The 14,815-nt window shown below is 39.9% G+C and overlaps 1 protein-coding gene across 1 annotated transcript in view; it reads left to right on the plus strand.

Annotated features, from left to right (window-relative positions):
- Positions 1–4,837: 4,837 nt before the first annotated feature.
- pex5la (peroxisomal biogenesis factor 5-like a) overlaps positions 4,838–14,815 on the plus strand; it is an 85,609-nt gene continuing 75,631 nt past the window's right edge. The window contains exon 1 of the mRNA XM_068707124.1: positions 4,838–5,048. Within this exon, the coding sequence (XP_068563225.1) occupies positions 5,028–5,048 (21 nt within the window). The 5' untranslated portion in view covers positions 4,838–5,027. The remainder of the gene's footprint in view (positions 5,049–14,815) is intronic.

Raw genomic sequence — 14,815 nt, forward strand, 5'->3', positions numbered from 1 at the left:
CTGAGGTCTCTCTGGTTACACTCAAAGAGTACAGAACAAACAAACAAACACTCAGTTCCTCTAATAGGTGTGTTTGTGAAAACACACACACTTTCAGATTGCTAAGTCACACTGACTGAAGGTCTGATCCGTCTCAAGCAAAGGACGCACGGTGATGTCACTGCGCTCTATTGCACCGTGAAAACAAACACACAATATCCAGACCGACAAACGGCCGAAAACTAAGAGAGCAATTTTCATTCGATCATGAAATGAGGTACATAATTGTGTTGGCAGTCTGTGACTTGAGGTTTGTGGGAAAATGACAGTTGCAGACTGAGCAACATGCTTCACTGTAGAGATGTGTGACTGGACTTATATTAGGCACCAGTTTAAAGGTACAAAGTGCTTTGTACTCTTTGCTGTATGCTATATTGTGTGGTGAACAATGTAGTAGCCACCTGGCAGTGTCTCAGGAACTATTTTACAAAATGATCCGTGAATACAGATCAACAAAACTTGACAATATCTTGTCTTTTTTTATGTGCTTTCCCCATATATTCAGCTTCAGTACATTTTTGTACTTGACTTAACTTGACTTAGGGCAACTGTGACGTCACATGATGTACCTATCAGCCAATAGATGATACATGACATGAAATGGAGATTTTAATTTTTAATCAGCAAATCTGTCTGTTGGATTTGGTGTACGTCTGCTATTAATGGCCACACCAAATGTGACAACTCAGCTATTTTGGTCCTCATTCATAATATTCAGGCAATACTTCATTAGAAATACTGTGTAGCCAGAGATCAATGTATTCTGACATATTTCCAAGATGTCCTGAGAGGCTATTTCCAAAATGGGCATTAGCATCTGTGATGCAGTTTTAAATGCTGACCTATAATGGTTGAATAATGATGGCGTGAATACATGTGTCACGAATACATAGAGCCTGTATTGGAAAAAAGGCTGTAAAAAAATCCAAACAAGCCTGTCAATTCTTTTAATTATCATGAACTTATCATAATTATTACTCATCTCAAGTGGCACTACACATGCCTCTTCAGGTGGGATTCACTCGCCAAAGTAATTAAGTGAAACCTGAGTGTCAAAATCAATTCACACATCCTGTAGTGTTTCTACTTTAATCACTGACTATTGATTCTAATGTTTTCAGACAGATTTGTTTATAACGAGCTGTGGAAAAGCGTTTAAATGAGCAGGATAAGTGGGATAACTACATATTTATACTGTAGTTTCTGTGCTTTAACTCCAACCACACTCAATATAGGATGCTTTTTATGTTGTATCACTCTTTACAGTTCTTTAACCTCTGTGGCTTGTGAAACATGTTCAAAATCCTTTGGCTAATTTACCATCCAGTCTAAAACAAGACTAAGAGTCTACAGTCATAATAGCAGCTCTGAGACTGTATCTAGACACAGCGGTGCTTCGAGGTAAATGCTAACACCTGCATGCCAACATGCTCATAATGACAATGCTAACATGTTGATGTTTAGCAGGTACTGTAATGTTTAATGTGAACATGGACTTGTGAGAGGAGTGAAAATAACAGAAGATTGCTGTGGTGTAAGTAAACTGCAATTTCCGATGTATGCATTAGGTGAATTTCTTACACACCATGACAAAATGTATTTGCACAAAATCAAAATGTTGTGGTCTATATTTACTCTTACAGAATTGAAAGTCATTAATGTGACAACTTTGGCACTTTTATCCCAGCTTAATTACAAGTTTCTCCTTCATTTGGGTAAAACTCAAAATCAATTCTGAACATTTTTGTCAAGATTACAGAGTCCATGTGGCTTAATATAGACAAGGAATGACTAATGACTCCAGTGACTCTCCTTCAGCTGGGAATATTTCTATTTGACTTAAATAATTTTTCCGTCATAGAGAGCAGGATGTCTGGTCCCTAGTACGTAGAAGTAATTCCCCTCTTCTTAACATTGATTATGTTTGCCTTATGGCTCTGTCAACACAAGGAGATTGATGGCTGACGGAGGACAAAAACAACACAACAAAAAAAAGAAAAATAGATTCAAAGGCCAGCATGTGCACGTCTGTCATCTCAAATCAGGTGAGTGTGTAATCATTATTCATTGATAAAACATGTGGGAGCAAATATGAAATACACTTTTGACACACAGCCTGGCAAATTTACGTTTGTGTATTTCTGGTGTTTATACGCACAAACACAAGAGCTAATAATCATTTTAATGCCTGCAGGGTCGATTTGTTTTCATTTGGTGAGGCTTGGAGAATATCTAAACACTGCAGATTGGAAGGACCGCTGCCTTTCTGTTGTTGCGCAACACATAACACTGACTGAAGTTTGGATGGCTGCTATATAGCACAGTATGTCACTTGTTATTCTTTCATATCTACTAAGGTCTAGTAACAGTGGAGGACAAAAAAAAAAGAAAACTTCACTAATATTTTTTGTAAAAATGTAGGCCTTACACATAAACTACAAAATGTCTGATGACATGTAACAGTTTTCAGCCGACAAAAATAAGAGTAATAGGACTTGTTTCTTAATAAGGAGCAACTAAGCGCTCTATAAAGAGAAAAGTACACTTATTAATATATGATCCTTTTACCTTTTGACAGCCAACAGAAAAGCATTACATGATTTCTGGACAATGAGGTTCACATAATCGGTTACTCACTGGCATTTGGAGCAGCCGGTGTTAGAAGTTGCCTAGTGCAGCTTTAATTCACTAAACCACTAAAACTAAACTCTGTTTGGTGGTAAACAGACCTGAGAAAAGTGTTTAGCTGTCCTGGTGTGTTCCCCAGTCAGTAGCAATAAGTTAAATTTCAATTTTGTAGTAATTTTAAGCCGAAACCTAATCAAGTCGTTTTGTAGCAAGTTTTTTTTTGTTTGTTAACCACTTGTTTGAAACTGTTTAAAACTGCGACCGTTCGGTCAGAAAGAAAATGAGTTTCCCTCGAATCGTAATTGAGAGTACAGTTTAGTTGTATGAGAACGTACAACAGTGTTGGGCCTAATCATAACTTCTTCCTCTCGCTCTCTGATTGGTTAAAATGAAAGTCAATCTGCATGTTTAACCCAATATCTTGTGCCATCAAGTTGGTCTCAGTCAGAGGAAATGTGAAAAATGGAAATCATCTTGCAATGGGATCACACCAGCAGTGACGCCAAGTTGGACCAGAAGCATTACGTGAGGGGACCAATGGCTCCTTACTCACTTCCTAGCCCCCTACTTCTGGCACCCTTGCTGTGCCCACAACCTTTTTCGAATATGGAATTGACTTTTAACTCAACTGCACACCTGTAAAGTTTTGTGGTGTCAAAATAGGTAATAATATATGGCCCCCTCACCCCACATCTATCATCAAACGAGACTCTCACTTTGATCTGTAAAGTTTCCATCTTGCACAGTTGTGATGCTGTCCCATTGACAAAAGCTGTCAGACAGACATAATAGCCAGCCTTACCAGAACCACATGTTGCCACGATGACTCACACAGACTCACAAGGTGAAAACAATACCAGTGTTGCTGATGAGGCTGGTAATACTGAAAATATGGAAGGGGTATCTCTGTGTACAATCTGTCACAAATTGCCTGGCACATTACCTGGCGTTGTAATATGTTAATCCATTTATTTATTTATTTTTTTATGTTAGTTTAGTTCCATGCTGTGCCCCACAGTTTTTGCCTGTGCCGTCTGGCAGACAGCCTGGAGAAAAGTTGATTAGCCTACTGGTCAGGAGTCTCTTATTTCATAGGTTTGGAACTTATTTTTGGAAACTGAAGTTTGCAGTCGCGTGGTGGGTTGGCACAACTGTGAACAAGCAGGACTTAGGAGAGAAGATGAAAAATGGCCCATTTTGTTAAAACTTTATAATAACCATCCATTTGTTCACTGCATATAGTTATATAGGATGATAAATTGTGTTTGCCAACATGGCTGTGGGTAAAGTACCTCCACTCATACCAGATCATTTGCTCTAGTTCTACTACATAATTACCTGTACAAAATTTGACTTGAAGTTTTGGTTACATAATCTTTTCTTCCACTAATTGGACAACTGGGAACAACAGCTAATTTGCTCTTTGCATGCAGATATCACACTCTTTCAGACATAATGTGTACTGTACGCAGTTTGCTTTTAGCATTTAATTAGGAAATTGCACAATATGTTGCCTAATAACTGCGTTTTCAACAATTGATCAACCACAGAAATTTGCCAAAACATGTCAAATTGATCTAGAAAGAATTATTGAGAAGTACTTTCAATAAACTTGCTATGTATTGTTTATAGGACACAAAAGGAAAAAGATATGCTCAATAACTTCAGATGGATAAATTTGGATGAAATTGTGCGCACATTTTGGACACTTTCCACGTGTGTGTTCTCAACATGCTCTGAAGTGTGAGTGAAATGTTCTTGTGTGCCTCCTTGTGGAGCACGTCAGCACTGGAGGAGGCACCAGAGGGCTGGGTCAGAGGGAGTAGTTAGCAAACAGGAAAGAGGAGCGCACTATAAGAAGAGAATGAACCCCGAGAAGCGTCCAAACATTCAGACCCAAGCCGATAGAGGAGGAGAGGAGAGGGGAGACAGAAGCGCGGTCAGAGACCCAAAGAGAGGGAGAGATACGTGGAAAACGGCAATGCGTTCAGGGTTGAAGACTTAAATCGCGGTGATTTTTTTCTCCCCAACAAGGAGTCCAAAGGCTTGTACTTGTCATAAGCCAGCGTCAGCACACTGTGAGGAAAGGTAAAAGTGAGGTCCGACGTCGCGCTCTTGCGCCCGGCGCGCCTCGGTGTCACCGCGCACAGAAATCCTGGAAGAGCGCAAAGTGTCAGCTTCAGCACCTGAGGAGAGGACAGCTCCTCTCTGTGAGCTCCTCCGGACCTCCTGTCCCAAAAAAAAGAACTCCGCTACATCTTTTCATGTCAACATTTCCAGTCTGACTGTCTGCTTCACAAGTCTGGAAGAAGTCCAAAGATCCGCCGACGGAGAGATCCGCGCCTGACTGTGTGCTCAATATGTACCAGGGGCATTTACAGGTAAGAAAGACAGCCTCTTTTGCGTGTTCCTATTCCATTAGAACGAACTATTTTAGCTGTGATGGAACACATTAAGTGACGTGAACAGGGTGGACTTCTACATGCAGCTTAGTTTATGTCAAGGGCATGTTTTTATTTAAGGGATTTTAGGAAATAACGGAGAGTCCGAGGCGAGTAGAGATCAACCAACTATATGCTCTGACAACAGAGACGTGTAGCTGTTTTTGGAAGGGATGACCATGGAACTACAAATGCACGTAGTCAGCCACAGCCGGTATCATTTACAATAGTCATTGAGAAAACACAGAGAGTGAGCTACTGTAGCGCGCTACTTGCACGTGCAGGTGCATGTCAAATGTAAACATGAGGTGTTATAGTCAGGGCAGCCTTCACACTGGGGGCAACTAATCATTAGTTTGTTAACGTGCGTGCTTATGCTCACGTGACGCCAATGACGTCAATTCACATATAGCAAATTACAGTGTTAATAATGTACTTTGTGTTGCATCAACCATTGGGACAAGAAGGTGCAACGTGTTTAAAACATGACAAGACAGCTAGACACATGAAAAGCTTGAGCTACAGTAGGCCTATGTAACTGATATCAAGAGCTTATAATCACACATTGTCATTTGAACACAATTATCATATAGTTCAAAACAATGATCCGTCCTCAGTGGATAATGATAGCCTCATCTCTGTATAAGAATCGTTGATTGTTGGTTGACAGAGAAACTACTGCTCCCAGACAGTAGATTATGTAATAAAAGACCACTCCTGAGTCAGTACTCGGGAGCATTAAAGATCAAAATTTAATATTTCATGATATATTACTCAAGCAGCAGTATTCATTGAAAATGCATGAAAAGGCGGCCGGCAGCTCTTGTCTGGATTACCCCTGTTGTGTTTGTTAAGGGTCAAGGAAAAGCCTGTGACACTGAGTTATGGTATTATGTAGACAATATCAAAGATCAAACACAGATTCTATTTTAATCACAGTTTTCCATGTTTCATCTCATATTGTTTCAACCATCTCACAATTTATATGTTTTTCATCACATGCATAGGTCAACACTGCCTTATCTGAAACAAGATGCGGCTCCTTCTCGACCATTACTCAGGGCTAACTTAGCACCATATGTCCGGTGAATGCAAAGCAGAAGCTCAATCTGTCGGTAATTAATCTTTTGCCATGACTGATGGATTTATCTTGATGTTGATAACAATTTCTCCTTGAAGTCTAGTGTGCGTGTGCATATGGAATCAGAGTTACCTGAATTTGTAAGTAATACAGCCAGAACTTTGTCAGAGAGACAAAGACTAACACATTGCTTGTGTGGTGAATGGGTGGTTTGTTATATCTAACATTCTATCTAATATCCAACATAGAACTCTTCTGTATTTATTGTTTAAAATCTTATCATGTTCTTTGTGCAAAGGTTGTATTTCAAAAAGACAAATTTAGGCGGGGCGCAATGCTTTCAGAACAAAGGAACTCTTTGAAGAGGAACAGATTTTCAAGTTGGGTTATTTGTATCTTCCATGCAATTGATTTAAATCACGGTTAAAGATAGTAAAACATTACATGAATGTTTGGTACGCATAAGATCTTTTTTTTAGTATTTGCCTGTGTGGATGTGACCTTTGAATGCAGGCTTCAGGCATAAATCATTGAGAGCTGGAAGCCATAGCTTGGAATTTTAAATGAAACTCATACTGTACACACTTCTTGATGTAACAGTGATGCAGCATCAGACCGTAATTTAATTTTTTGCTGACCTGCTTTGTTGTTTGATGTGGGTTAATGTGGTGGTATCACCTGTGGAGCGTAATGTTTTTTTCCGTAAACACTCATGACATGTTGGCATAATTGCTACAGATCTGCACACCATGATACAATATTGGTTGGATCAAAAAAAAAGATTTGCATGAGTTTCACAAACAACGCCTAATCTCGTCCTCATGGTTGGCTGGTGTAGATGGGTAATATCATGAATGCTGCTTGGCAGAAATGTAACGCTGTGTCTTCAATTTCTCCAATCATGCTTTTTGTCTTAAAAGTCTCACAAGCATGTGTGAATAAAGGGAATTTTTAGCAATTTAAAGTACAAATTTGTGTTGTGCCTGAAACAAAATGCGTCTGTTTTTGTGAGCAGAGGATCACCTTACTGTATCAAGCGTTGGAAATGATTGACGCAGGTACAGAAAAGAAAAGTGTGGATGTCAGCCTCATTGCTCTTCCTGTGAAGGTGCAACTGAAAATGCTGCGAGGCAAGCTGATTCAGCACGGCTGCTAATTTTTGTCAAACAAAAAGCTACAAAAGAGTCAATGTACCGTATATTTTCTCTTTCACGTACTTCATATAAGAAAGATTAGATTGTTGTAGCGGTTTCCCTGCTTTGGTATTCATGTTTACAGTGAATCTGATTACGGAAGTCTTTGTACTGTAAGTATAAAAGACATCCTGGATTAATGGAAGTGATGCTCCAAGGCCTTTGGATATTTGCTCTGTTAAGCGTAACATGATTACATAATTTGATTACAACATTCCAACTTCCCCAGGGAAGAACTTGGATGGATGCTATCGTTGATCAGAAGTAGATCAAGTCTCAAAAGATCTCATTCACTCACACCATCTTTTCATTAAGATGCCGATTTGTTTATGAAGTTTGGTTTGCTGGGTGAAAGATAATTTGTTTAGAGGTTATCCTCCAGAGCTTTGCAAGAGTAAATAGGCCACTGGTACAATATAAAAAATTGCTGAGTTGTTCAGAATCAGTTTTCTCTATTGCCTTTTCTGTTTTTTGTTCTGTTTTGGTGGTATGGATATTTTTGGCAACCTAGTGCATCCCTTTGTGTTTCTCGTTTCTCCTCATTGTAAACCAAAGCCCTGATAGATTATTGTCACTGGAGTTCACATTCCTGTCCCAACTTGACTTTATAGACACATTAAAATGCAGTTAATTAGCCATCATCAGATGTGGTTTATGAAATGCACGATAACTTGTTGTAGGTTTTAATGATTTAAAATATTCTAATTAATGCTAAAATGAAAATGAAGTAGTGTTTAATGGAGGAAGAGATGCAGATTCAGAATAATCAACCAACAGGCAGTAAAAACAGAGCACCGCAATCCACAGACAAGTCAACAGGGCATCACAATATCAGCAGGAGTCTATGCAATCATGCACCTCATGCCACAATACAAGCATTCATCAATTAGAGTTGAACATCTATCAGGCCATCATTCGTGAACTCTGGTTGAAGTCTACTAAAGTGGCACTAAGAGGCTTTCATCAAGACTTCTCCCACAGCTGAGGTGGTCAGCTACAGGCATGACAAAGGGGTCTAAAACGCTTTTCCCACAGAGAGCAATTTAAAGCCTCCTTGATTTAATGAACCGTGGTCTTGATTAAGAGTGATTTAATAGGCCTGACTATTTCAGGAGCCAGGATAATGAGTGAAATCAGGTGGTATCCGGCTGGAACCAAAGCTCTACAGTACAGACAGTACTGCTCTCCTTGTGTGAGATGTGAGGTAGGGAAGGAAAGTAAATGTCGACAAGACAGATAGCTGAGTCCAAAGCTCATCAGTCGCTGTATTTTGGAGAATAGTTAAATAAGTTCTTTGAGAAATGAGTACTACGAAAATGTTACCTAGAGAAAGATGTATTTTCACACCAAAGGATAATTAGAAAGAGAGGAGCCGACTAGAAACAGGCCGTCGTTTAACATCAGAAAAAATGTAAAGTTGATCTGGAAGGTTTGTGGGATCGAGCGTCCAGGAGGTAAATAGTTTTTTCCTTTTTTCTTTCTTTGGATTTAATTCCCCAAACAACACAATCTTTTTTTCAAAAGAAGCTAGTTGCTTTAGGGATGTTAATAATTCTTAAACATTTGCAGACAATAACAATATTGCCTGATTAATGCTATCAATTAAAAAGTAGAACAATTACTTTGAGGAGCGGCTTTTCACTAAAATGAGAATAGCTGGTCCACCTTTAAAGTCAGCACATTAAAAGTGATGGAAACCCTGACAGACTATACCAGGCAGATGCATAGTTGACAATCTAAGTAATTGATGTGGTGTAGACTTACTGGGAAGGTGACTTCATGTGTCCATGACAATGCACGCAACATCGTCGCTGCTAATTCGCCCAGACGGGTGAACTGGGACACTCAGTTGTCGTTTTGACAGAGCAGCGTGCATTACACAGATTTCATGGCAGGTTTTGCAGCTAAACTTCAGATTCGAACCCAAATACTTCCAATGGGTCAATAGGATTCTGCTATTGGAGGAGCCAGCAGGTATGACAGTGGCAATTTTTTTGTAGAGAAGAGTGCTGGAAAAGGCAATTTGTCTTAAAGGACTTGAGTAAAAACTCTGAAGCATGGCAGAACTTAACATTGAGTTGTAATTAAAAGTATAGTTGTCTGCGTTGGAAAGTTCTTTTACAAACTGTTCACGCTCATGAAATTTGAGCTGAAACGTTCTCACGTGACATTATTTGATACCACTTGTTTGTCTCTTTCTGCTCACAAAAGAAACAAATGCTAAAAAACACAGTAAAGTTGGCTGACTAAACCAGATGAACAACCTAAAGGATTGGCATTGTGCCGTTGTGCTCACCAAGATGGCTGGCATCCAGTCCTCAGTTACTGGCGGAGGGGAATCTCTCCTTCTCCCTGGTTGGGTAGTTGAGGCTCTACAGAGGCTTTGAGCAGCCTTTGGAGCTCATAAAGGAGAATAGAGGGACTAAGAGGGATTCAAGCATACATCAGCAGCAGTTGTGCTATAAGCTGATTGAGGGGTTGTTGTTCTTGCTAACATAGCATGGGAAATTTGTCTTTTTTTTCATTCACTGTCACCTGTGCCTTCCTAACAGCCACCCATCCATCCTATAAAGTCATTAAAAGTGAAAAAAATGGGGTCAGAAAACATTGGGTCAGATGTGGGTGAGAATGATGAAAGAGGATATGGGAGACGAGGATGAAGGCAGTGAAAAGTGAAAAAAGGAGGAATGAAAGGCATAATTTATTGCCATGGTACTTAAACAAAGTCAGTTTATTTCAAATGTTTTGTTTATGTTTATTGTATGTGCACTTTAATCAAGTCCCTAATCTGTCCCTCAGAGTCTTCTTCAATTTCACATGATGAATTATTTCTGTCTGACTGAGATGATGAGATGACCTCCTGTGTCTCATACATTGTGCTACAGTTCATTATAGTCAAAGTTTGACAGTAGGAGTGTGTGTCTGCGTGCAGGTATGTGTGTGAGACTTTGTGTCACTCTTCCCTGTTTGAGAATCGAATCCACGGTTAAAATCCTGATTTAACGCCGGCAAAAAAACCTGAAAATCCAGAGCTGTGACAGGATTGAAATGATGAGATTGGGCTTCCTGAGTATTCATGTCCCGTTGTTGTGCCCCTCACAAGACAGACTGTTGGAAATGCTAACTTGTCAGGAACTTAGACTGATAACATAGACTTGTTTACATCTTCAGATGCATTTTGACAAGAATTCATAAACCAAAGTGAAGCATTTATTCATTAATGTGAAGCTGAAAAAAAAATATTTTTTCACCAAACAATGTTGATGTTATGGTGACATATCTATGAACTAAAGTATGGTTTACTTTGCCCTCATTATTCAGTATAATATAATGAACGTAGCCTAAAATGTAATTTTCTATTAATAACCTTGTACTGGTTATTGGCTGATCGCTGATGCTCTGCTAAAGGTTACCACAATCCAATTGGAGCAACTCTATTCTATTATTGATTGTTATGGTTTGAGCCAATTAAAGATTTTTTCTGAAAGCCGCTCATCAATGAGACTGACAATGAGACACAACCTTTCAGGAATAAAATATATTAAACCTCCTTAACGATCCCACAAAAAAGTATAAGCAGACAATTTAAATCACAAATACACCAGCTTCAGGAAATGTTATTAACATTCTTGCCAACTAAGAACTAAGGTTACACCTCTGGCACAAACCCTGCTGATGGTAGTGCTGCCGATGACTCTGTTATCAGATACTGTAGGCTCTGCGTTTAAGTTGACCCTGCCAGGTCGTTGGCCCTCATCTAAAAAGGACGGGATTTGATGTACTACACTTTACAAATCCTTAATATATTAATTAATATCAAATAAGTGTTGAGATACAGACCTTTCATGAGGTACCGGAAGTTACAAAAGTGTAGCTTTTTGCAACTAGACACGCCCATACCTGCTCAAAAGATAAATAATGGCATCATGTATGTCAGACCTTTGCTGCATATTTTATGCTCAAATAAACATGTGCTTTTGTGTTTTGACAGAAAGGGTGACAGAGGATAAGTGTTGTCTACATCATGGCAGAGAACCAGCTCACAAGCCTTACACAACATTATTATTCTCAAACTAAATGTCATGGGATTGACTCTGCCTGAACTACAGACTCTCTCTCACACACACACACACACACACACACACACACACACAACAAATGCCAATACGGTGTATCATGCTTTCTCAAACAAGACGCCTGCATCTGAGAAGGGATATAATCAATGTGAAGCACCCAAATTCACAGCTTCACAGCTCTACATCATTCTCTCTGTTGGTAGATTTCCTCTGGGTGTCTTTGTGCTCCAAGTCAGTTAACACGGCAGCCCCACATGGAGAGTCCCCTGAGCTACTGTACTAAGCCACATTTTTTCCTCCCACAAAAGTAGGACAAGCCTCAGCATCTTTGTTACTGGGAGCAGAGGGCTGTGCAGAAGAAAGGGTAGCCCATCCATCTCTCTCGCCCAACCCATTCATTACAGTCATTCTCCAACTGGGAATTAATTTGCTCCAGAAACCATTCGTCTCAGCGGCGGAGAGGAGAGAGCATGTGTTTGGTCCCCCGGGGAGATATGAGCTATCATGGATGAGAACAGTTGATAAACAAATATGCGGTTCACCGTGGCAGGACTTTCACTTCCCAGTGATTAGTTAGTGCCGACCCTCCTCTGATATGGCACTAAATACTTAGATTGTGCTCTACGTCTGAGACTCGACATGTGATAGTGGTACTAGTTTAACAATATTTGACTGTTCTTCTACTGAAATGCTTCTTCCACTACTCCTAATGGAAATAATACATTGGTATTAGCGACTAATCTGCTTATTTTTTTGTAAAATCGATTGAATATCAAGTCTATAAAATGTCAGTAAATAGCAAAAAAAAGCCCATCACAATTTCCTATAACCCAAAGAGAATTCCTCAAATGACTTGTTCTGTCAGCAAGAGAACCAACAGTGCAAATCCAAAGACAATACATTTAATAGATATTGAACAAAGAAAAGAAGCAAACTTTTGGCATTTTTAGTGAACAAACAACACCCCCCCATCGCTTCGACTCTCGAGCCACTCTCGGTCCCACTGGAGAGGCCCGCCTCACAGTTTGAATACCTCTGCTGAAGGGCCACCGTGAGGTTGACATTTGGGGCTTTTAGTAAAATGTCTCGACATGTATTCTAGTATAAATTGCTATGAAATTTGGTAATTATGTTTCCCACACACTTGCTGATGCGCATGTGCTTCTATATACGTATTCTGCAATTGTGGGCAAGGGTTCTTCACATGCACACTAGAAGAAATGTGGGCCAGTCACTGACAGCAGGAGGGAGAGATTATTTGTTTATTTTATTTGGCTGAATAAAAATAAAAAATAAAACTGTGTGCGACAGTTTAACGAGAATAGAACCAAGGATGGGGAAAACATCACATACAGTCGTTTGTAGTAAGGACAGGATGATGAAATTTAAGTCGCGCAGACACACTAACCGCTGTAGCCAAGCCGGAATCAAACCCGGGAAAATGCAGTCATGTGACATGCACTGTATCCACTCAGCTACCAATGCTCTCCAAAATAATTTAACCTCTAAATAAAAGCTTTTTGAATCACATTCATAAACTGTCAAATTCATGTAATTTTCTGCTGCCTAATCACTTTACAGTTTGTACAAACAAAGACACACTCATGCATGTTATGTTTGTCTCTCTCTTCGTGCTTTTCAGAGCACAGCAGCTACAGTCAGCTGATAGTGAGAACAGACTCACACATTAGAAGTGAGGTATATCCAAAGGCAGTTGCTACATGGGAAACACATGAAACGCTGCTCTCGTCTTCATCATGCCTCATTCTCATCACTAGGAGAATCTGTTTCGCACCTCAAGCCAGAGCATCTCTTGATTTGCAGACTGCCGACATCCTGCCTCTGGATTTGAACCTAACAACTCTATCTTCATCCTCAGCCCTACACAATAGCTCTTCCTCTCTGAGTTGGTGATCTTGTCAGATAACTGCTGGAGAACACTCCGCAGAAATCCAAGGTCTGCATATTATCACACCAATTATCATGTATCTACAAATACCAATTACCTCCCTCTTATGATCTCCACTAATGACAATTTCAACACTCTCCGTCACAGCCCAGGATTTACAACCGAGCGCTACCCAACAGTTTACAGCAGGGAAAAGCAAGCTGTTTACAAAAGTCCAAAAAATGAAACTGAAGCTTCTCTAATTCCCCTTCAATTAATTTCAAGAGCTTTTTGCCGCATGAACCAATAATTTGTCCCTCCAAAGCTCTCTTGTGTAAGGCTGGAGTGGTAATAGGAATCTTTGATGTTATTTGTATATGCTGAATGAGGGATGAAGTGTGGAGGATAATGATGCTGTAGCTTAAAAATGTAGTAATAACATTATTTGCAAAGACAGACAGAACATTTGTGGAGCTTGTTTAGTGTTTTGAGGCGGATGGACTTACAGTGGGCAAGAGTCGAGTTACCACTTTCATTGAAGTGTATCTTAAATCCAGTGTTTCAGTGTCTATGCACCATAACTTCCTGTAGGAGTTTGTCTGTTGGGTGAGAGGGAATTGCCTTGAATTTCTATAAATACTCTCAAGACATGCAATTAATGAATTCTCTGGCAGAAGTTGAGAGCTTGGCTGCAGAGTGGAGCACAGAGAGGAGCTGGGTGTACAGATGGGATGTATGCAGAGTTCAAGGGTACACCAGCTGAGAAGTCCAAAGGCAGGAAAGGTTTCGTGAGCAGAGCAGGATCGGCTCCTCACCTGGAGCAGTCCCACAGGCCTCAATCTCGCTATGACTGCATGTGCATCTCAATTCGTGCTTGTTCATAAAGTATGTGGCTGTATTTTCAAGATGCACATGAAATACCTGCATGCTACTGTGTGCATGTGTGCATCTGAATGCCCGCGGACATGCAGGCATGTTCACACAAGTGTAGGTAACAAGGCATGGCATGGATGTGTGATTAGATTTTCTCCACACAGTGGCTGTAGCAGTGTGCCAGGGAAGAGGTCGAAGGCCCTTCTCCTCCCCGACTTCCCTCCATACATGCAGGAAATGAACAATGTCTGGGTCACCTCCCGAGGACAATTTACCTCATAAAATCGCCTTTGTGTTCTATGGAACAAGATTGAAAACATTTTCTTACATAACTTTCGACACAGTTGTCCGACTTGATTGGTATTGATTTATAGGTCTTGTAGAATAATTCTGTCTGTGATATATGTTGCATTAGTTGGACATGTCATAAGTAATTAGTGAGTGAGTGAGTTGTTTTATTAACGAATTCTCATTGAGATCAAGATCTTGGTAACAAGACAGACCTGAAAACAGATGACATGACAAATATGACTAATATATCTATATATTAAAGACTCTGAATTTAGCCGCTCCTTTGTTTGAATAATAGATAGCTT

The sequence above is a fragment of the Cebidichthys violaceus genome, unplaced genomic scaffold, assembly GCF_023349555.1.
Source record: "Cebidichthys violaceus isolate CVI_PGR_0920_01 unplaced genomic scaffold, fCebVio1.0.p SCAF_13, whole genome shotgun sequence".
NCBI lineage: Eukaryota > Metazoa > Chordata > Actinopteri > Perciformes > Stichaeidae > Cebidichthys > Cebidichthys violaceus.